At 31.4% G+C, this 23,854-nt stretch overlaps 2 protein-coding genes across 2 annotated transcripts; both read right to left on the bottom strand.

The window, feature by feature from the left end:
* Positions 1-1,751: 1,751 nt before the first annotated feature.
* LOC111397823 (probable rhamnogalacturonate lyase B) lies at positions 1,752-8,366 on the bottom strand. The gene is made up of 12 exons (XM_023024799.1): positions 7,981-8,366; positions 4,887-4,945; positions 4,333-4,454; positions 4,009-4,068; positions 3,787-3,906; positions 3,586-3,711; positions 3,266-3,383; positions 2,958-3,099; positions 2,716-2,872; positions 2,504-2,620; positions 2,287-2,410; positions 1,752-2,211 (listed from the first exon to the last, which is right to left on the bottom strand). Exons 1-12 carry the CDS (start codon positions 8,033-8,035, stop codon positions 1,975-1,977), a joined length of 1,437 nt encoding a protein of 478 aa, XP_022880567.1. The 5' UTR covers positions 8,036-8,366; the 3' UTR covers positions 1,752-1,974.
* A 674-nt stretch (positions 8,367-9,040) lies between these two features.
* LOC111396808 (XIAP-associated factor 1-like) lies at positions 9,041-18,932 on the bottom strand. The gene is made up of 6 exons (XM_023023329.1): positions 18,779-18,932; positions 18,568-18,650; positions 16,163-16,298; positions 10,114-10,251; positions 9,920-10,041; positions 9,041-9,480 (listed from the first exon to the last, which is right to left on the bottom strand). The coding sequence occupies exons 2-6, from the start codon at positions 18,615-18,617 to the stop codon at positions 9,318-9,320; spliced, it is 609 nt and encodes a 202-aa protein (XP_022879097.1). The 5' UTR covers positions 18,618-18,650; positions 18,779-18,932; the 3' UTR covers positions 9,041-9,317.
* Between the last annotated feature and the right edge of the window lie 4,922 nt (positions 18,933-23,854).

Raw genomic sequence — 23,854 nt, 5'->3', positions numbered from 1 at the left:
TGTTTGTGCTATCACCACTCTTGGGGAACCCCGTAACTTGTGACCAGGCAGCGTTGGATCCAAAATGCGAGGAAATTATGGCTGTAGAAATTCATGCTCTTGAACAAAAGAATACTTGGACGATCCCAGCTCTCCCTTCTAATCATCGCACAGTTGGGTGCAAATAGGTGTACGAGATTAAATATAACTTCGATGACATGGTTGAGCGGCTAAAGGATTTACTCAATGCGAAGGGACTGACTCAAGGAGACTTTTGCTCTTGTGGCAAAGTTAACTACAGTTTGTTGTTTACTTGCTATAGCTGCTGTCCGGAATTGGTTACTCCATCAAATGTTCAAATTGCATTCCTCCATGGTGATTTGCTTGATGAAGTCTATATGCAACTTTCGTCCAAAGGGAAAGACAACTATGGTATGTTGACTCAACAAGTCACTATATAGGATTAAACAAGCCTCTCGTAGCTGGTTCCAGAACTTTTCTTCTTCAATTGAGCAAGATATTTTCATCAATCTAAAGTTGATTATTCTCTTTTCACAAAGACCTCAGGCAATTTGTTCGCAGTCATGCCCATCTATATAGATGACATGATCATAACTAGGCATGATGACAATGCAATTGCTGTTCTCAATGAGTCTCTCCGCACTAAATTTCGCATGAAGGACCTTGGCCAATTACTATATTTTCATGGTGTTGAAGTTGCTTGTTCTATTGATGGCATTTCAATATCCCAACAGAAGTACACTCTTGATATCTTAGATGGAAGCAGGCTTGCTTGGGGCCTAACCATTGATAACACATACTGAAGAAAATATTAAACTCGTGCACACAATGGGAGATACATTGAAGTATTCATTCACTTATTGAAGACGGGTGGGGATACTCATTTTTCCTACTATTACAAAGCCAACTGGGATTTGCTAGAAGCAAATAATTTTTGCACATAGGGGTATCCACAACCCTCACATGAGGTGGGGCCTGCGTGAGGTGGGTCCCACCCCATATGAGGGGGGTGGACACCCCGATGTACAAAAAATATATACAAGTAGACTTTTCAAGCCAATTTATGCAAGAACCAAGAAAGCCTCATTTAGATGTTGTCCATCTCCTTTTGTGATATCTTAAAGCTACACCCAGGCAAGGATTATATGTTCCAATCAAAGGAATTTGCTACTAAAGGGATTTTGTGATATAGATTGGGCTCAATGTTCAATCACAAGAGTGTTTGTGATTGTGTATTGCATTTTTCTTGGAGGAGCTCTTATTTCATGGCGAACCAAGAAACAAACAAAGTATCAAGATCCTCAAGAGAATCAGAATATAGAGCTATTGGCCTCCATTATTTGTGAGCTTACCTTTTTCAAATATTTGTAGGATGACTTGCAGGTAGAGCACCCTCAACTGGCTAAATTATTACGTGACAGTGAAGCAGCACTCGACGTTGCTGCTAATCCAATATCACGAGCACACCAAGCATATAGAGATTGACTGCCATGTTATTTGAGAGAGAATTCAGTCAGGAGCCATAGTAACTAATCATATTCCATCAGCCTGTCAGCTTGCCAATTTGTTCCCAAAGCCTCTGTTCATCAATTTTTCATTCCCTTCTCAGCAAGTTTGGCGTTCCCAACATCCACGCTCTAACTTGAGGGGAGTATTACAAGAAAATATTACATATTTTCATAATTATGGGAATGAGGCTAGCTAACTATGAGATTATAATAAACATTAACTTTTGATTGATTGTCCAAATATAGTTTCCTAGAATGTGTTCGCTGATCTTATTCCTTGTAAGATACATAACTTTCAATATGCATAATATTTTCAATTCCTCCTTTTACAGAAAGGATAACCATAGTGTATGTACATAACAATATACATTGCAAAGATTAAACGCGTTCATTTATTTGTTGTTTCTTTATTTCTAAAATAACATCTCTCTCTCTCTCTCTCTCTGTAGAGAGGACATCTGAATGTCTAGTTGGGGGGAGCTTCGAGTCGAATGTAATCATACATGAGTCCCTGGAAAGGACTTGTATTCCTTGGTTGTGTCAAGTACACAGTATTGTCCCCTTCCACAAGTATAGCTCCCTGTATGTCTACACTGTAAAGCCAATACAATCCATGAATTCCATGTCTTGCAATTGAGTTGTCCCTCCCAATCAATCCGCTTGAGAATAATGGCCGATTTGTACTTGGATTATTAACTCGAACCTAGAAGAAATTCAATCAGAGTTTAGTTATATGATTTCTCAGGCACGATTATATGAATCTGACGACGGGTTTTACCTGAAGTTCAGCTAAGGTTGCAGATGCAAGTGCCACGCGCAGTTTATAAACTCCGGCTTGGTTGACACTGTCGAGTTTGAACTTGATCTTCCACGTGGTTCCTTCATACTTGTTATCTTTTTTCCTACATTGGTGTAACATTCAGAGAAACATAATTACTTACTAATAAGACCAAAGGAATGTGCGAGTAAACCGACAAAAATAGTTAGAAATGCACCTGTTAACCTGCGCAAAAAACCAATCTTTTCGATAGTCACTCAAGCCAACGGTGTATACCAAGTCTTCATCAGGATACAACTCCGAATACCTATCCCACAGTCCATATTGCCGAAACCTATTCATACAAGGATTTCATAATCTAGACGACGTTATTTTTTATACTGTGTATGGACATGTAAAAATCGTAAAATAAAGGCAAATTAAACTAGCCTGTCTGGATGATTAACAAAAAGAAAGTTAACATATTTCGGATCAGGATCAGGAACGTAAAACTCCGCAGCAGAACGATCAGGAATGCCTATTTCCCACAATGTCGGGCCATCTCTCGGAGGCTCATATGCAATATCACCTACCTCTATATTACAACCTGTGTATTATGTCACCACGGAAGATTCAGTATAATTGAAAAAATTTCAAGAGGAGAAAAAACTGATAAGTGCATTAAAGAAGACCTGGAGTTATCGTAAAGGCAACTTCATTTCGATAATCTCCAATGAAGCCAGGGACCCATGCATAAAGATTGTAGTTACCCGTACGTATATTATTTATCGAAAAATAGCCGCCTTCGTCTGCTCTACACCAAAATTGGTAGTCCTGATTGAAGTATCTTAAAGTCATCAACTGTATACATTTCAGATATAAAATTCATGGTTCAAGAAAACATTTCTTAACGTCGAGATTTTTTTTCTTAATTTTATAGAATTTCTTAAAAAGAATGTCAGAATCTTGGGGATCAGTTAGAGAACTGAATTATTATAACCTTGCATTCTCTTTGCCATGATCCAACCTCCCCAGGAGGGGCCAATCCAACATATGCACTGTTTGCTGGAATATAATCATCATCAACGTACCTAGGCAGGTAAAAAAAAGTATCATAATTTGTTCGTACAAGAAAAAAAGAAGCCCCAAAAAAAAAAAAAAAAAAAAAAAAATTAAAGCTTTTTTGAGCATCACATTGTTATCTTTTACCTAGCAATGATTAATATGGTATACCCAATACTTGATCAAGAGCATTGCCCGAAAAATCAAAATTTTTTTTGCTCGATTTCGTAAGATTAGCCCCCTAGCATAAAATCCTACCTATCCTTTCGAAGTTTGAAAGCAATCCTCGTTTCTCCAATGCTGAAAGCTGGCCATTCTGGGGAACCAACATGCTCGTATATAGCATATGTGTAGAAGCCTGAGCACCCTCGGAGCAGAATAAACCTACAAACACATCCTTCTGATTGTAATTGTATTAATGTCGTGCATATTTGTGCAAGGAAGAATTAAAGAGAGGACCTTTTATCTATATTCAGGGGAACGAGCTTGCCCTGGAGCGAAGGATCCCAAGGTCTTGTAAAGGACACCTCTACCTGTTCATCGCTTTCCTTTATAATGTTGAAACTTGTTGCTTTAATCCTACATTATTGTCAAATGTTTGAGCAATTCTTACATTTATAACAAGTACATAAACTTTTCAAGCACAAAAGAGACTGCATAAAGTGGGAACTAGGAACATACACTTCAAATGATCCGGTTCGGCTACTTCCATCTGGTGAATTCCAGACAACATCCCAGTACCTCCAAATCCATTCGAGAATAAGTTAATGAAACAAAATCTTGGAGATTTGAATAACATATGAATTCAAGTGAATATTTCTAAAATTGTATAATTCACTTGGAAAAATGGTATATGTTAAAATATTTAATGTTTTGAGGAAATAAAATCAATTGAGCTGTCTACAAATGCCCTTTGAAAATCTTTACTCACACTCCACTTGATCATTAAATTTTGTAACATTGATGAGTAAATCATCTGCAAAAACAGGATTCAGAAGCAATTACCCTCTGTTAGACTCATCATTGAGGACCTCTAGCAAATTGTCAACACCATTATAACGAATTCCCGTAACAATTCCCTCAGGGTTCGACAGTGTAACTTGTAGTATGCCATTGTCAATCACAACCTGCATATCAATGCCGTGCCAATTAACAATGCAAGAAACAAAATCTTAATAAAGCTAAATCTACTGAAGATCTTATCAAATACATTTGAAGCAAGTATTTTCCTCGAGTTCGTTGTCAAATAAATAGTTTCAATACGCTCACAACACAATTTTACTTGCAGATTAATGGAAGTCTCAGAATAGCAGTATTAGTACATTAAATCTGAAGCAAATGATAACAACTTCACGAAAATATTTTATACGAAAAAAGAAAAAATCAAATAGGAGAAACCAGAGCTTTTGTCAACTTGACTTGTCAAAGTATATAAACAAATGCTTATATCCAACAAATGGAATTACAGAGCTGAAAGTGAGCAGTTCAAATTTCAGCAAACATGCATTGTCCCATGCAAACATCAATAAAGGGATATTCGGGCAGGAAAATGAACTTACATGTCGATCTTGAGTGTACAGTCGCACCCCTATAGGCGGCATTGTTCCGAAACCGTCTCCTGCACAAACAAATTACAATCCAGGTCACAAAAAAGGCCAAGTGCCTATATTTCTAAACTATATGAAATCTGTTACAGGCATTGGAATAGAAATGCTGTATAAATATGAATCATTAGAAGCTATCTAAGACTTAGCTTTCTTATAACTAAAGAGAAAGCAACCTATATAATTGATATTACTTTAGCTTCAGTAATCTCCCAACCAAAGTGTGTTTGGTGAATTGGTTATATACCTTTTCTATGAAGTCATTAGAGGGAGTGGTGTTTATATAGCTGTATAAAAGTAAAAACTTTTGAAATAATGATGTAAGAAAGATCATAAAGGGCTTCTAAAGAAGGCCATAAATGGTTTGAATTTCTGAATTCTAAATAGATTATGGAGATAAGTGTTTATTTATGTCCCACCTTTAGACTTTGCATGCAATATCAGACAAGTAATAAAGTTCTCAATCGATACAAGTCAATAACTGGCTTTAAGGTATAATTCCATTCGACACCGAATAGAGATGAAATAACTGTATACCATATGAGGTCTCGGGTAGCCCCCTAACAATGTGTACTTTTAAGATAAACCAGATTTCAATATGATATCAAAGCTCTTTAAACTCAAAAGATCAATTAGATTTGTCTAAACCTCAAAAGAGCAGTTGAATTTCAAGATGCGTTCTTGAACGAGCTTTCACATAATTACTAATGCCACTAAAGAGAAAGATCTATTGTTAGAATTTAAATTTCAGGCCACAAAACGGGTACAGAAGCAAATCAAGATAAAATTTCATAAAAATTTTGATTTCTATGTTAATAATATACTTTTCTCCTGTGAATTGTATATCTTCAATTTGAACATTCATTCTTCCCAAATTTGGAATATGTTGAAAAGCACTTGAAAATATGGGGAAAAAAATTTAAAATTATGTAAATTTAATTTCTTCCTTCAATTTAATTATATTTACTATCTTGACGTCCAGTCAGTTGGACATTGTATGTCTTCCACGGATAATCATTGTGGATGTAGACATTTTAATTGTACTAAAATGTTTCAATCTTTCCTCATGGTTGTATTCTTGCCACTTTCTTTCCTTCCCATTCTTATCCAAAACTTTCCATTAATTTTTAGCACGTCTTATTCTGAGGATGGTTTCTATCCAAAATGTCTGTTAGAAGGCATAAAAAACTTATCTACTTCTTATATTTTTAAAATAAAAAAAAGTAACGTGAAAGTCATTTCAAAGTACACTGATTAAATACTTGGATATAAACTATCATCATGGACTAGATGTATCAATTAATGTAAAAAATTGATAATAAGAATGTGAAAAGAAAAAAAAGAAGAGATCAATGATAAGCAAAGATGTTACAATAAAAAAGCAGCGTAACACAAGAAAATTGTTATAACTTAAAATCATCCTTCACAATTTGAGGTATTTGAAATTTAAACAAAAATGCCTATAATGTATTAATATCGATTAATGTCGATTCGGTTTTTTTTTTTTTTTTTAAATATTATTTATTTTAGTTCCTAGTAGTGAATAATACTATTAATCTAGAGTTGATTATCGATCTATGTAATAGTGAAGTTACTTCCATATTATCCAATTAAATTTGAATGCATTTTTAGATTTGAGTAATTCTAATTATAACGTGTAATATTTAACCCTAGTTTAAGTGATAGCAGTATTATCATTAAATCATTGGTTCAATTAAATGTTTGGATATATAACATTTAATAGAATCTACCATGCACGCATAGACTGGTACTAGACATCACTAATATTAGATAGAATTATTCTTCATACGTTGGTCAATGGGAGAGTGAAATCCCGATGTGACATATATCAATGATCATCTAGACATTAAATGAATTGCATTAAAACATCTCGAAGAGATTCTTTATTTTTAACTAGCATATTCTATTATTTGGAGAACATTTATAAATTTAGAAAGTTAAAATTTTAAAGTATTCCAATAAATTCTTTATATTTAACACTTAATTTTACCACTCTAAAAAAATATTTATTCTTTTTCTCTATCTTTTATTTTAACTAACTTTTCTCTAGATCATTTTATTATTTTTCTACATTGAAAATTAAAATACTTTGAATGCATTAATTATAAAGAGTAAGTTCTGTTCTCCAAATTTGAAGAGTCAAATCCACTCTAGAAATTAAAATGTTAATTTAAAAAGTATTTTTGAATATGATTTTAAGGATTGACTTTTTATAATAGAGAGCATATCATGTTTACAAAATTTCTTGGAGATGCTCTTATTCTTTGATTGTTAAATTTTTAGAACACCTTCAAGGAATTCTCTAAATATAAAATTTTCTCTATTAAGTTTCAAAAGACTGTATATTATGACTTTTTAAAAATAGAGAAAGTCAAAACAACTCCATATTCTTACTTTACCCCTGTTTGGTGCGGATTAAAATTAGATTTTTAATAGATTTTGATAGAATTTTTGAAATGCGTGGTTAAAAAATTATGGAACCCATAAAATATGTGATTAATATTAATTGCTTGACTATGACTTATATTAAAATATGATTTAAATCAATACCAAATAGGGCCTTAATAATGACTGGATTAATTAGTAATCAATTTCAATACTCTACTCCTTAAATTATTAAAATTAGATTTGAACTGACTGGCAAAAACTAAATAGTCAAAATAGTGAGCTTCTATTATACATAAAATATTTTCCATAAATAGAAAATCTCTTGAACTTGATCATCTTATAAACAGTGACTCTCAAAGAACAAGCACTAAATAAATAGATAAAAAATATAAAATCTTAAGACTGTGTGGTTAAAAATAATGATAAAAAATGAAGATCAAGTGATTGATGAACTATAACAAGCAGACACATTTAGTCCATGGGTAAAAATTAAAATTCATTTTATTCTAAGTCAAAATCAACAATTAATTTAAGTCACATATTTACATTTCATTAATTTTTATCAAATTAAAATTTACTAAAAATTTAATTATAATCCACGCCAAACAAGAGCTTAATATATAAATATTTATCTAGTTACCTCCACAGGTGCAAATGCTCCTAATCAAGTCTTTGAATTTACGCCGTCCACTCATATTGACTTGCGCTCTGCCGACTTCTTCTCAGAACGGGATACCAGCCATCACCATCATACTCGCTTCCACCGCCGATTGCCGTCACCCTCCCCCACTGAAACTCGTAATACCATACCGCTACCGATTACTGTTCTGTTCTATCAGTAAATATTGCGTCGACCACCAGAGCAATTCTTTGTTGTATAGTGACACTTTTGTATATCTCCAGTCCAGACCTTGAAAATTTGATTTCTTTTTCTATTCATTTTATCAACTATTACAGTGCACACTAGTAGTGGTAGGTGTCAAATCACCTCCTTTTCTTTGGATCTTGGTATCGCCGAACAAAAATAATTTTACCTGTTTGGCCGGCCCCCATTTTTCGAAAAAATTGAATGGTTGAAAAAGAAGAAAATTTTTTTAATTTTCGTATAATATTATTTTACGGAAGATTGTGTGGTTGAAAATAGAAAAAAGAAAAATATAATGTAATGACATTTAATGGAGGCCAAACAAGGTCTATTTGTACACGATGGAGTTACATAATAATTTATAATTAATGTGTCAAAACAGAGAATGGAGGAATTTTTATTTTTATTTTGAAAAAATCTGATCCAATTATATCTTACTACATCATCTATATATGTCATTAATTATATAAACCATTACGAACAAGTAACACAACAGTACCTAACAAATTTCCATAGTTAACATTTGCCACAATAATGTATTGGTCATCCAAAAAGAAAGATTGATTGATCACATTTTATAGACTGGAATTGACCGTGCCAGGCGATCAAGCGGAAACCAAACCGTCGATGTTGGTTAAAAAAGGGACTAAGGGGGTGTTTGACAATCATTTTTAAAAAAAAATACATTTTAGAATAGTAGAATGAGGAAAAATGTGTAGTTAAAAAATAAAGAAAATGTTTTGATTTACGTGTAATAATATTTTAATGAAGAATCTGTGATTGAAAAGAAGAGAGAAAAATATATTTTTAAAAAAATGAGAGTCAAAACAAAGCCTAAGAAAGATTGAATATATTATCCAAGTAAATGGAATACATTGGTATGATTATTGAGAATACACATTTTATTGTATTACAATTACAATGTTGTTACCAAATATCAACTCCCTTTACAGACATCATATTTACTCAGTAAATATCGATTCTCATCTCATACACTGATTGACAAGGATAAGGCGTTCTCAAAAGCATTAAAAACACAAGTAGAATGAGGCACAATGGAGTACACAGAATAAAGAAGGCACGTATCAGCAACGCATAAGCATTCTTCAGAACTAGTGCACTTCGTTTTCTCCTGGTTTCCTCCGGAAGAAAAGCGAACCTAACAGAACAGCGATGCCAGTGATTGCAATGGTATATAGCAGCAGCCTCGGTGAAATCTCATGTGGTGGCCTTCTTTGAGCACCACCACGGTCTCTAACAGGTAGCCTCGTGTTCCTTCAGAAGCACCGGTGAAAAATAATTAAGATCCAAGGACAACAAAAATAATTAGAATTTGAAATAGATAGAGACAAAGCAAAGCAAAACCAAGAATATAACATCTGATTATGTAGGCTTGGGTTAGATGAGTAAACATCGCTATGAACCTATAACAAGTTTTATATTAACCTTAGTTATCTTGATTTATACCTCGACTCTTAGATAACTAAGGTTGACAATTTCATCGAAGTTTCAGCAATCGTTTATATTTCACAATTTTTAAAAACATCGATGGATGTTCAATTTCATATATCCTGGAGTATATCAATCATTACATGCCATATATTATAGCAAGATGAGAGGCTATAAATATGCCACTGCAACAAATAGAGCCATCATCACTTTCTTTGAATACAGAATGAGCATATAAACTGAGAACTTAAATAATTCTACTTACCTTGAGGATTCTGCAACATTATAGACAACACCGTTGCATTTACTTTCGTGACCATTCCTTTCACATAGTCTTATGTATTTGCGACACAAAGGACATAGCTCTGTTCGGTTCCCACATACTTCCTGGAGTGATCGATGATGTGCGTATTACATCATGAAACAACACCAAATTTTTTTTATATAAAAAATCACTACCTGATGCTTAAATAAATCAATTGCAGGCAATGGAAACTCGCAGTATTCACACGTCACGATCCTTTGTGGGCATTTTTCTCCTTTATGAACATCCAAAATATCACGTTCCATTGTCTGAGTGCACAGGGAACAAGCTACCTGACCAAGGTATAGAAGTCACCACACACAGAAACCAAATAATGTAAATCCAATGACAAGTTGTTATCCAATGATAAGATAAACATATCATGCTGGATTTTCCAAACAGTAAAGGTTAGTTCTTAATTGACGACACCGTTTACTGGATTCAAGTTGTTCTTACTATGTGGGTTTAAAAATATCTGGATTGAAGTGGATTCAGCTGTAGCTATATCTTTCATCTTTTGGAACAAGCAGGGCCATGGAGTATCCATTACATCATCCAGGAAATTAAGCATATTTTAGCTTCATTCTCGTGATATCTCATATTTATGGAAAAGGACATGTGGTTGCATATTTTTTCTCCAAGGTCAGATTTAAAACGCCACAACTCAAGATTTTAAAATGACTAGAAGATTTAAGGTTTCCTGGGCAGGTTGCTATGATTAAATAAGCTCTACATACCTGATGTTCTCTGGAAAGCCATAATCAACTTCAATTTCTGTTTACCAAAGTGGTGTATCATTTCTATTATGAGTAGATTCTCATAACGGGGGTAAGCACCCCCAAATTTAAATTTTCTCCAGCACAGGCCAGCATTATACCACTATTCATGTACTTTTAAGCCCCACATAGTCGCACACAGCCACAGGTAGTATTGAAATTATAAAAAAGTAAAAAAATAAATTCAGATTTAACTCATGAACACCTCATTTTAAGGGATATCAGATACCCAATTGAGAGTATTCCTGGTTAACCACCTACAACCACTATGTTTCCAAACATGCAGATGTAAACAGAATGCAAAAAAAGGAATCAAGTAACCAACCCGAAATTAATTGAGAAAATCTAGTTTTGCAACAGTTTTTAACTTTTTCCAACTTACACTCGTCTATATGATCAGGAGGGGACTTTCTGTGTATTGCTTTTTCATGGTGTTTGTGGAAAGAGTATATAGCATGTTCAAAGGAACATTGTAATAGGTAAAACTGTACTAGAGCTCATTGGTTTGCAGCAACACAGACCGAGTAAATCGATCCTCTTGTATATTAATAAACTACTACTGAAGCAACATTTGTTGCTTTGTTGTTAAGTTTCCAACATACACTTGTCTAAATGATCGATCAGGAGGGTAACTTTCTTTGGTTTGCTTTTTATGGTGTCCGTGGAAGGAAGAATAGCGTCCTTTGAACGGATGAAGAAAGCATTTTGAAGGCTAAAGCATGTTTCTGAGTGTTTGCCTCCAAGAAGATTACGTCAATCAATTGTCTATTGTATCAAATAGATAATATTTAGCAAGAACCACTAGAATAATGATTCTTGTCTGCAGAGTCCAATTAGTATCCATCTACACCATTAGTGTGAAAACCCGTCATAAAACCCAAAGCATAGAGTGGAGATTCACTGGTTCAAGATAACCACTAGATTCAAATGTGTTGAACAAAAATGCAGAAGTTATACGGATAAGCATGCAAGTTGAAACAAAGGCAGTCTTTATCACGTAAAAGAATGGAGGATATGACTTTTTTTTGGGGGGCGGGGGGATGATATTATTTTGTATAAAATGATGTTTTAAATACATAAAAAAAGGCAATTTTATGTGCCTTGCATTCCCACGTCTACAAGACCAAAATCACAGAGCACAAGTATCAACCAACGTACACAGGTTCCAAATGTCGAGTAATAAAGAAACCATAAAGGGATTAACAGAAAATGAATGTCTCATTATTCTTGCATTTATAGGTCAACATGGTTGTTAGCGGGGTTGTCTATGCAAGACTATCATTTTCAGTTCACGTACATTTGTTCCCCTCTCATTTCATGACAGAAGCCATTGAACCTCTACATGCTTATAGGTCAACATGGTTGTTAGACAGGGTCGTCGATGCTAAAGACTTGTTTTCCTTTACTATTTTATTCATGAATAAACCAAAGAAAGTACAGCAGTTCAACATGAATGGAATTATGGAAGAGAGAGCAGAAAAACTTCATCTGGATAGAAGACAAAAATTAGAGATAGGGTGATCGTATTGAACAAAGGTGCAGAGCAATAGGAACTAACAGACAATGTCTATCAGAAATGCGCAATAAGAATGTGTCTCATCACTTTCCACCTAAAACATAGTGATGAAGAAAAAGAGCATTGCCTAATCAAAATAGGGAACACATTGATTTTAGAAGGGCATCAAAGAAAACAAATATACAAGGGTAAGAAAATGGAATTTCAAACCACAGATCATAAAATGATGAAATAAAAGGAAAGCATGAATCTATCCTTTTGAAGGCTAACCTTGTGCTGTGAAAAATTTTATTTAACAGTGCAAAAACCCAATACATCCAGGAAAGTGTTTTGTAACGGAAGGCTCAGCTGAACTTCTGACAGGATTGAGGAAAATAACATTGGCATACTTACAAACTTAAACAACACAATATAACAGGCATCCATACAGAACCTAAATAACAAACATATTGATTTTGTGGCAATGGTTTTAAGAGATTTCATTACACTTCTATCTCTGGATAAATGTTCACAATTTTACCATTTTAATGCCTAAATCCACCAAAAATTCCATCTCAGCTGCTCTATTACTGGATCTTTAGTTCTCATTTATTGACATAGTTTGATTAAGTGATAAGGACTTATGGCATGTCAAGACATAGTAGGATTCTTAAATTACTCAAATTAACATGTGCTCCACTGTTAAAATAATACTATAAATAATACTCTGTAGGGATGAGTACTATAAATAATACTCAGTAGGAAACACTTAAGTAAACGGTAAAAATATATATTTTCAGAAATGCAAACTTTGGTCAATTGTGTCACCGTCAATTTCAAGTGATTGTAGCGACCGGAAAAAAAATGTGTTTTGTTTCGTTTCAAATAAAATTTTCTTACAGGACTCAAATGTAATTTGGGTTATATTATTATGTCGTTACGACACATCCTAATAGTTCAAATTAAATTTTAGTCACGAAAATAAAATTCCGCGTACTTGATTTTCTTAAATTTTATAAGGTGTTAAAATCTCTTTAGACGACAAATTTTATTTGTTGCTTTGTTTTGACGACACACATTTTATTGTATATCTATTAAATCTTTGAAAGTTAGATTAGAAACCTATTCTATAGTACATTAACTATCCCAACTTACCTTAATATTTAAACCCCATTTTTGATTAATAAAAAAAAAAATACAAATAAATAAATAAGAAGAAAACTGCCATTTTGTTTTTAAACTACTATTTGGTTAGCGGGATGATAACCTACACGTGCCTATCCATATCCATTTGGAAGTTAACATTTTAAAATTTCAACTACCCTCATTTCCTCAAGTGTAACCTCTAATTTTAAATACAACTCCCACCACCATTGCAATTAAAAATTTGTATCTCCCATTTTAAATTTCTACACAGCCACACCATGAGAAAAATTCAGAAACTTGTCCCTTTTTAGTTTTACAAGCCATATTGTATTGTAAAAGCCAAATTTCACCTCCTTTAACCGCATAAAATTATTTTTCCCTTCTTCCCTAGACATAAAACATCTTATATCTGGAAATTTTATTTGAAGAAAAGGCTAGGAAGTACGCTGCATTTTTACTTCTTATTGAATGCAAAATGGTATTCAAATTCCAAGCATTAAGGTAGGGGTGTTTAGGCACTTATGTAAGTGATGTAAGATTTATATATTTTCATTTGCATTAAATGTGTTATTGTATTGCTCATGATGGAATCACCGTTTGGTAGTTTAAACAAGAGACGAAGAGATGATTATGACAAATGAAATGAGGTTATCAAAACCTAAGAGTAAGCGGACTAACTGATCACCAATTCGCTTGAAATTGACGGTGACACAATTGACCAAAGTTTGCATTTCTGAAAATATATATTTTTACCGTTTACTTAAGTGTTTCTTACTGAGTATTATTTATAGTACTCATCCCTACAAATAATTTTACAGGTTAAGATCCAGGCATGGCTGTGGTTGGCATAGTGGCAAGTGTTCGACAATCCCTAATGCTTTCAATTTCTAGTAAATATTTTTATTTATGTAAATATTTTATGGAACTTAGATGAACTTTTAGAAATGTTTTTTAATGTTTATTTTGTTCCATTTTTAGACAGTGCATGTTAACAAGAGTTTAAAAGTGTTAGATTGATTTGTATGAAGTTTTATTTTATGCTGGGTGGAAATTTCAGCTTCTGTCCTTCTAGTTGAAAATAGCATAACTTGGGCTACAGTGCATGTTTTAAAGTGAAATTAGTTGGGTTTGAAAGGTCTATGAGTCTTCTAATAGTGGCCTTTGGAATTTCTCAAAAATATTATCTAAAAATAAAATTATGCCCGTTTTAGTAAACTGCGTCGTGTCGAATCCGATATTCCTGTCCAACATATTCGAGTAATATTTTCGTGCTTCAAACGTTATCGTCAAAACCCCAAATTTTTATATGTGGTACATATATGAATGATTTAGTCCCTGTAAAAATTTCATAAATTTTAATAAATATTTGCTAGGCCAAATATATTTTTCTTCCGCTGTCGTTAAATCCGTAATTGTTGATTTGCCTTCAAATCTTTTACAAAATCAAATTTTGCTACATTTACCTAAGTTATATAGATAACCACCTTCCATTATATTTTTATATATTTTATATATTAAAAAAAAAATTGGATTTATAAAATACTTTGGCTAGTGTCAAAGGAGTCGAACCAAATAAAGAAACGAATATTATTTTTAACACTTCAGTTTCCAAGAATTCGGGGCGTTACACTTATGGCATGTCAAGACATAGTAGGATTCTTCGCTTTACTCAAATTAACATGTGCTCCACTGTGATGGCCATAGTAGTCATTGTATTGCAAGTTGTTACAGGGACTTTTGTAGAGAATTTGATTTATAAGTTGGTTGCCTGATCCTCTAAAGATGATATGAGAAAGGGTGATTTATAGGACACGTATTTAGGTGCCACTTAGCTCATGCTCATCAATTATTGCAGATTTTTTATGCATTTGAACATGAGGTATGCCTTGATGTTGGTTATAAACCTTCTAATCAATAACATCTTAATTTAGCATTAAAAATGCCTAAATCATAAATCACACTTGGGGGCTCTTGTTTTCCTTCTCCCTGAATGCTTACAGGAGTTCTAATACCAATTCCAGCCACTTGAAAGCTTGAATTAGTAACTTAATCATATGGACAGAAAAAAACATCCTTCAAGCATTCCCCTCCAGTTCTAAATGTTGCAAGTTTGTCAGTGTAATCACCAAAGAAATTTAACTTCATTTTTATTTATTTAGTTTGTATAAAAGTACAGGTCCCAATAGCTTGGGGACAGTAAGAGAACATTGCAGGATGAAACAATTAAGAAAAGTGATAGGACTAGTTTTAATGGCAAACCAGGAAACCCAAGAATTAAACATAGTGAATTAACTGAAAAGGTTCTGACCCGTTGACTCCCTTTGGTTCAATTATTGAAAAAGGACCTCGATGTACCAAGTAGAAAAGAGGATACATGCAATTTTAGCCAAGTACAGGACAATATTTCATGGAGTGAAATTTCGATTTTGTACAAATCCCAATAAACATGTGACATCATACCAGATCAGTGATAAACAATGCCATGATAGTTCACACGGGTAACACCCAATGATCCACAAGTATAAATTTGCTTACGAATATTGAAAATTGAGCATGATACAACACATCCCACAAACTCATGCATACACATGATATAAACTAATCAACATTCTAAGCCAAAAATTTAGAGATGAGATATTAATAAAGCTACTGACATAGAAGTAAAACAAATTGGTCCTAAAAAGGATTGACAGCTAATGCTGGAAAGAAACTGATATAGCAAATTTTTCTACTACTCAAGTGGATATTATTGCACAGAATTTCACTGGGTAACATATGCTCACATACCGGGGCATGAGTGCTAAGAAAGTGTTCCTCTGCAAATTTTTTGGGAACCATACCACCGCAGACTTTACATTTTTCTAGATTCCGGGAGCAGTAAGCAAAATGCAGGTCCATATTTAAAGAAGGAATTGCCCTATCACTGGAAAGTAATATTTTCCACAAATTAGCAAATGTTTACCAAGGTTGAAAGTAAAATAATAATAATAACAATGACGACGACGAAGACCAACTTGACAATTACAATGATGCAACAAACACGAAACAGTTAGTAAGCCAGTTCATTGACAAACATTAAACAACTATCAATAACACAGTAAACATTTCAGGAAAAAAAACTAGTTTATTTTAAAAGATATAAATTAGAAATTGTTCTATAAACACTCAAGTACTGGACTAAATAATTCATTTGTACATAATTAGCAGGCAATAAAATAATTACATTATACCAGTCCCAAGCAAACTCAAAACTCCATTCATACATGAGTTCTAAAAATATGCTAAATGACCAGTTAGAGCTAACAAGGATCTTCATCCATAAATTAAACAAACAGGTGTCTGCATGCAAGACAGGTACTGCTAAAAGTGAATGCTTAGATAATTCAGATTCGTTCTTATTTGTCACTTATCAAAATAAGCAAATTAAGTAATAAAACACTAACTTTCTAAGCATGTCACTATGAGCCTTCCCCGAAATTATGGATAAATAGATGAAAGTAATGGTGGTTGCTCCAAGCTTGGCTTGGCTTAGTTCTTTTGCGATCCTACTTCTAAAAGAAAAAGCAAATATTTTGGGAACTGGACATTAACGCGCATTTTATATTCATCTCCAGCGGAATTTTGTTTCTTTGGTCATGGTTCACGCTCTTGCATTTGCATTGGATATGGTAGGAAGAAATTCAGAGAATGCATAATTCTTAAACTACATTAGATCTATGTCCTTGAAGCGTGGAGAAGCGAAATCAAAAAAGTCACAATGCATTAAGATCATTTGTAACATCAACGTCAAAGACACAATTACCATATATCGTCTGCATTTCGAAATTCAAGCTTATGATTCAATACAACAGTCTGACAAGTTTTTCTTGTGTGCATAAATGAGGGCTGAGGAGCCTATGTGAAAGATTAGTGCAATTTGGAGTACAAAGCAGATGAACCAAGCCTCTAATTAATTTAGTGCTCAACTTGTCACTCAGTCATAATCGTCTATTAATTCAATGAGACGCGCACAAAAAAATATTTCACAGAAAATGTACTTCTAAATTCTTTCATGATGGACTGAACATGAACTATGATTTTTTTTCATTCACATATGTTCGTGAATAGAAGTATCAAGAAAATCTCTAAAATTCATTTACATATATCTACTTTTTACCCTAAAACATATAAAGTAGATTGATCCCATCCTCAATTCCAGAATCTTATCAAATTAGTGTTTCTGATTTGATCTAACTCAACAAGGTTTTGCAAACAAAATTATGCACAGAGACAATTAACATCTACATGAACGAATGGGTACGGAATAGACGGAAGAATGACAACCCCCAAGTCAGCTTGTTCGATTCTCCATGGAGTTAAACCACTCTGAACAATGAGCGTAAACGTTAAAATGACCTCAACCTGAGAATCAGTTATCCCATAGCATCTCTAGATACCAAAAACAAGAATAAATCATTCAAACAAGTGAGTTCACTTTTTTGAAAAAAGCAAAACCACTATTCTTGAACAACATGGAGTTGAGATTTCATTTTGCACTACAATCAGAGGTTTCAGCATATTAGCATGACATTTTTTATTATTTAGCATAAGAAGCAGCAGCTGCTAATCTGTTTTGAAATTTGATTACGAACATTTTAGAACCATTTCTACCAGCTAAATTTTTTTTTCACAGCTCATTATAATAATTAGCCCAGATTATTAATTTTGTGAGCCTAGTATCTGGTAATTATTAGCATAAAACGATTATTTATGCCATCATTTGGAAATAATCAACATTAAATTACATAAAATGATTATTTATGCCATCAATTTGGACATAACCAACATTAAAGTACAATATTTTATAACCAAATCTTATGAGTGGCATATAAGTGGCATCAAAGAATCGCACAAAAAGCGTATCAGTAATAACTTTTTCTTGTAACAGTTCTGAGAATCACGCGTCTGACAATCTACAACTAAAAAATGAGGCAAAAATTTCTTAAAAATGTGCAAATTAGAAATGAATATACAAACAGGTATTACTAATGCAGGCTCGGTAAATTTTTGAGAAAGGGTACAATCTCCAAAACACGAATATCATTCTGAATGTGTACAGGTAGAACTAATTTAACACTATAAAGATTGTCCCAAAAAAAAGAAAAAAAGAAACCCCATTTAAAGTATCGTCCGAAAAAGTAACAATATCTAACCAGTGGTTGCAGATGCTGGTGGCTTGACGATCATCAGAAGCTAAAGCCATATTCTTCCAACTTGAAAAGTCCCACAAGAAACCCTGAATTACAAAAAATTAACATGAGAAATGCATAATCAGAGTTGAATAAACGACAAATACGCTTCGAATTAGGTGAATTGTTATTAGAAATCTAGTCAAATTCCCAATTTTGTCAAAAAGTAAACAACCTTAGATTGTATGTTCAGGAATTCAACGCTATTTCGATTCGATCGATTGGTAAATGCCTTCAGTTTTGAGGAAAGAGAATTTGAACAGAGAGAGAGTCCACTCTGACGACGGTTTTCTTCGATTAATTATTGATTCTACTAATTGGCTTCGAGTAAAACGTCATATATTACAAATAAGATCCCTGTTTGTTTGTCCTAGATTTTTTCATAATAGCTTTTGTCAAAATGATTTTTTAAAATAGGTAATTAAAAAGAAGTAAAAAAAAAATTATGAATTCACTTATAAAAATTATTTCATTAAAAAAATATGTTATCAAAAATGAGTTTTAAATAATATCTACCAGAAAGAGAGGTCTTTTTTTTTTTTTCAAAATACCTTTTCTCCTGAGCTTATTTTAAGAGTGGTTATATTGGAACCATAATTTTAATTGTAGTTAAGTTCTTCAATCTTGCTTATTATAATAATCAGTTTCCTAATTTTTTTCCGTCAAATTCTTATCTTCAACACTATATTAATTAGTACATTTTGTCATTAATGATTATTTATACCAAAATATTATGTTTTCATTCTTTGAAATGAGGAAAAAAATATTTTTATGCAATATTTATTTATTTATTTTTAAAAAAATATGATGAGAAAATAAGTTGTTTTACATTATGTCAACTAACTCTTTGGACGCAAATTCTTATTAAATACAAAATATATTAACTAATGAGAAGTTTAAAGATAAAAATATCATAAAAAATCGTTATAGACGTAAAGTGATATAATGAGAAAAGAGTGAGAACCTTAAGTGCAATTTAAATTTGGTACAAAAAATAAAAATTTTTGCGTGAATATAATTATCTTATTTTTAATACAAATTTTCTTAATAAAATAATTTTACATATGAACACATAACTTTTTTCTTACTTTTTAACTATACAATATACAAAACAACGTTACTTTTCATAAAACCGCTTGAAAAATCAAAATCAAACAAAGAGCTAAAACTTGTGCACTTGAGTTTGAAACATATAGTTGTAGGATTTTTTATTTTTTAAAAATTCTTCTAAGTTTTATTTTGTTCATAAAGATTATTTCTATTAGGTCAGTTCTTGTAATTATTTCTCTAATAAAGCTAGAAAGATTTCTGAGATTATCTCCTTCGACAATTCTTAATCTAATTTCTTCTATTTTAGTCTTTTGGTTGTAAATGCTTAATGCTATTTTTTTTTTCTGCTTAAGTTTCTGAGAAAGCTCACATTCCTTCTACAATCATTTGTATAAATACACTATAAGAATTTTTTTCATTTAGTTATTATGCTAGGTCAGTCTTGAGGCTTGCATTTATTTATTTTTAAAATTAATTTTCATATAATCTTAAAGGGGAAAGTGGCATTTTCCTCCAATATTGTATTCTTTATTCATAAGTTCTTTTCTTTTTCTAAACTCGTTTTTGATTCAGGTCTTTTATTACTTTCAGTACTTTCTTCCATCTTAATTTTTACATTACTTTGATCTCTTTCTTATAATAAGGTTTTGATTTCTACTTCTCTAGATTTTCTAAAATTCATATAATATTCCATATTTATATATCTAAATTCTTTTTCATCATTTTCACTTTCATTTTCTTCACCATCTCCATTTAATGCATTAAGTTATCATCACTTTCATAATATTCTATTTCAATATATTTACATTCATCTTCATTTTCATTTTTGTTTTGTTTTGTATGTTCTACTTGATAATTATAATTTTCAAATCTAATGCTTGACGTTCCATTACTTTTTGTATATAGTATTATCTTCTGATACTAATATTTGTCTTTCTAAAAAGTTTCCTAAGTTTCAATCTAATATTTTACTTATTTTCGAAAAGAAATTTTTTGGTAGGATGATTTTTATACCTTTTCGTCATAATAAAGTAAATATTTGATTATTTTTTAATTTATAATTAATAGTGCTATTTTCATTAAGCTTTCCTATGAATCATGTAAGGATGGTAATTCGAATAGTCAAAACCAAAGACTGCGGTTATCTGAATCGAATGAGATGAAAAAAATCGAATCGATAGTACAATGGGGCGGATATGGTATTTGATTTTAGTAACCTGGTTCGGGACCGGGTGGGTATAGTATTTGCGTCGTCGCCCCGCCCCGATCCGAATACCCGTTAAAAAAAATGAGTTATTGGGCTTTTCATTATTCTTTTTATTATAATTTGTCTAACCCAAAATTTATGGTCCATTATTGACTCATTAAGTAACCTAACCCAGTTATCATTTACCCACTAAGTACCAATCCTACCACAAAGAAAATTAGAATCAAATTCAACAAGCCATTAGCCGACAGCCATCTTTACTCGAGTCTCTGTAGTGCGTCCCCAAAATTTTTTCTTCTCCACACCATATTCTTTTTTGCTCGCCATTGCCATCCCCAAATATAATGGTATTTTTTTTCATCTTCTTGTTTGCTAATTGCTGTTACTGTAATCTGTTTTCTATTTTTGTTTTTATTGAGTTTGAGTATTTGATGAAATGTGATTTTTTCTTCTCCACATAAAAGATGAATTTAATGAAATTAGTCTACCTAGAGTGGTTAAGTTTTATTGTTGGAGGAACACAATGATATTAAGAATGAAGATTGAATATGAATAGGCGTTGGAACTTTTGAGTTATTGAGTATAAATCAAGTTCGATGCACAAGGATCAATGGACAATGATATTGTTTAGTATTGTTATGTTGATAATATTGTTTGTTAAATTCGAATTTTTCATTTGAGAATTGGGATATTGTTTACATTTTCATTTGGGATGTTGTTTGCTACATTGACTTAGTTTTATGTTTTTGTTTTCTTTAGCTTTTTTCATAAATTGTTTTTTATTTTTTATTTTAACGGCTAGACTTATAAAAATATAATTTATTTTCAAGGTTATTAACGACTCGAACCAAGTCGAGATAAGAATCAAACCGATTTACGTGGTTGCGGTTATGATATGGCCAAAAAATTGGTGGTTCGGTGATGATTTTGACCGAACCTATTCCGAACCGAACCGTTGTCAACCCTAAAATCATGTACAAATTAATAAATTATATTCATCTCTTTTTATTTGACATCTTCTAGCTTTTATTCATATTTGAATGTCTTTCTACACACACACATATCTATGGATATGAATCTGCTATCATATACCCATTAATATTTGAGCTCTTAATTTTTCTCTGTGTAATCCTTATACTCTGAATATTGTTAATTCTAAATTGGTTAGTTGAAAGTTTTTATTAACAATTTTTTATACGAGTCTTTTTCTATTAGATTTAAAGACACTAGCTGATCTTCTTGCAGACATGAAAATATCTTTCTCCAGAAGTTGATATATTAAGGATTTCCTAAATATATATCCTTTGTTGTATACATCAAAGGCTTTTACTATTTTTAATTTATTTTGTCTGAATTTTTTTTTTTTACCTATTCTTAATATCTATTAAAGTCTCTAATCTTATTTTTTATTCCATCTTTCTTCTTAATGATCTTATTAACGGATAACCTATTATTCAACTACAACTAGTCACAATCTGCTTTCCTTTATCCATTAAGTATAAATCGACTTAGTCTTCTTAACTATAGAAGATTCTTTAGTTTTTCCTAAATTTAATTGTTTTATTTTATTTATTAAGATGTCTAAATCTTGTTTAGGAGTGTCTATTGACTTTTCTTTTTTCAATGTTAATATTCTACTTTCTAACTTTTCTAGACTTATCTTTTGTAAATTATTAAAATCTAATTTATTTTTTTTTATAAATTTTCAATTTATTTTAAAAAAAAATTATCTAAGGAGATTTTAAAATCTATTTCACTTATATCACAAAAGTTCTTGTTTAATATTTCAATATTCATATTTTTAATATATTTTAATTATTTTATAAGGTTTTTATATTGTTACTTATATTTCTAATACAGTTTCTATTTTTCTATTATCTGTTGAAATATTTCTATCTAAATTTTCTCCTAGATTTACAATTAAGTCTATTATATTGTTTAACTACTTATCTTTAGAATGCGAAAAATGTTTAAATTTTTTATCAAAATTCTAAATAAAAGAGTTGTGTTTAAACAATCTTTTCTTTTTAAGATATTCATGAAGCTCTAAATCTAAATAATCTATTTTATTTCATAAACTACATAATATTGACTGAAAAGTAGCACTAATACCAATTTTTTGAAATGAGGAGGGTTTAAAAAAAGGTGAAAGATTGTCTTTACATAGAATTGTTGGAGAAGTGGAAAGATTAGAGGAAATGTCTTTATTGAGGCTTTTATTGAGGGCAGGTCAGATATATTTACAATATATTAAAAGTGTGGATTGAGGAGAAACTTTTGAATACCACTTTTACCATTACATATTTAGTTATATGTCAATTCTAACCTTATATATTTAATATAGTACAATTTAATATAATTTAACTTCATTTAATATCTATTTAAGTGTAGTGCTATTAATTAAATTAAAAAAATAATAATTTCTATAAAGATTATTTAAGGCCTCATTTGAATTCCTTAAACAATACCCATTTTTCAATTTCATGTTGAATTAATTCTCTTAATAAAAATCTATTATATTTTTAGCTATATGCCAATTCTACCCTTATATATTTAATATAGTACAATTTAATATAATTTAACTTCATTTAATATTCATTAAATGTAATACTTATTATTTTATAATGGAGTATCTAAAATTTTACATTAATCAAATTAAGTTTAATTACTTAACTTACATTGTTGAAATTAAGTTTATCACTTAAAATCTAAGCTCACATATATAGATGTAATTTTATTATAATTATATAATAAAATATATTAAAGGTTGCATTAATATAATAGTAGATTAATTATCATATAAAATAATATTTATTATATTTTTAATATGATTATATATGTAAACGAGTTTTTGATTTATTAAACTTAATTTAGTTAACCCAAAATTATGAGTACTCCAATATGAAAAATGAACTCTAAACTTAAAAGGTGACTATATATATATATTTATTTATTTATTTATATCCGTGAGTTTCATTTAAAATCAACATTCAT

Source organism: Olea europaea, chromosome 7 (genome assembly GCF_002742605.1).
Source record: "Olea europaea var. sylvestris chromosome 7, O_europaea_v1, whole genome shotgun sequence".
Classification (NCBI taxonomy): domain Eukaryota; kingdom Viridiplantae; phylum Streptophyta; class Magnoliopsida; order Lamiales; family Oleaceae; genus Olea; species Olea europaea.
The sequence above is the reverse complement of the archived record's forward strand: the minus strand, read 5'-3'. Positions and strand labels throughout refer to the sequence as shown.

What these genes read in the sequence shown, in the direction of transcription:
- LOC111397823 (XM_023024799.1), bottom strand. Translation starts at nt 8,035, where the DNA reads ATGAGTGGACGGCGTAAATTCAAAGACTTGATTAGGAGCATTTGCACC. An exon ending in CCCCTGAATATAGATAAAAG is followed by an intron (nt 3,712 to 3,786) that starts GTCCTCTCTTTA and finishes ATGTGTTTGTAG; the next exon opens with GTTTATTCTGCTCCGAGGGT. An exon ending in CATGGCAAAGAGAATGCAAG is followed by an intron (nt 3,100 to 3,265) that starts GTTATAATAATT and finishes TACTTCAATCAG; the next exon opens with GACTACCAATTTTGGTGTAG.
- LOC111396808 (XM_023023329.1), bottom strand. Translation starts at nt 18,617, where the DNA reads ATGGCTTTAGCTTCTGATGATCGTCAAGCCACCAGCATCTGCAACCAC. An exon ending in TTGATTTATTTAAGCATCAG is followed by an intron (nt 10,042 to 10,113) that starts GTAGTGATTTTT and finishes CGATCACTCCAG; the next exon opens with GAAGTATGTGGGAACCGAAC. An exon ending in AATGTTGCAGAATCCTCAAG is followed by an intron (nt 9,481 to 9,919) that starts GTAAGTAGAATT and finishes GTGCTTCTGAAG; the next exon opens with GAACACGAGGCTACCTGTTA.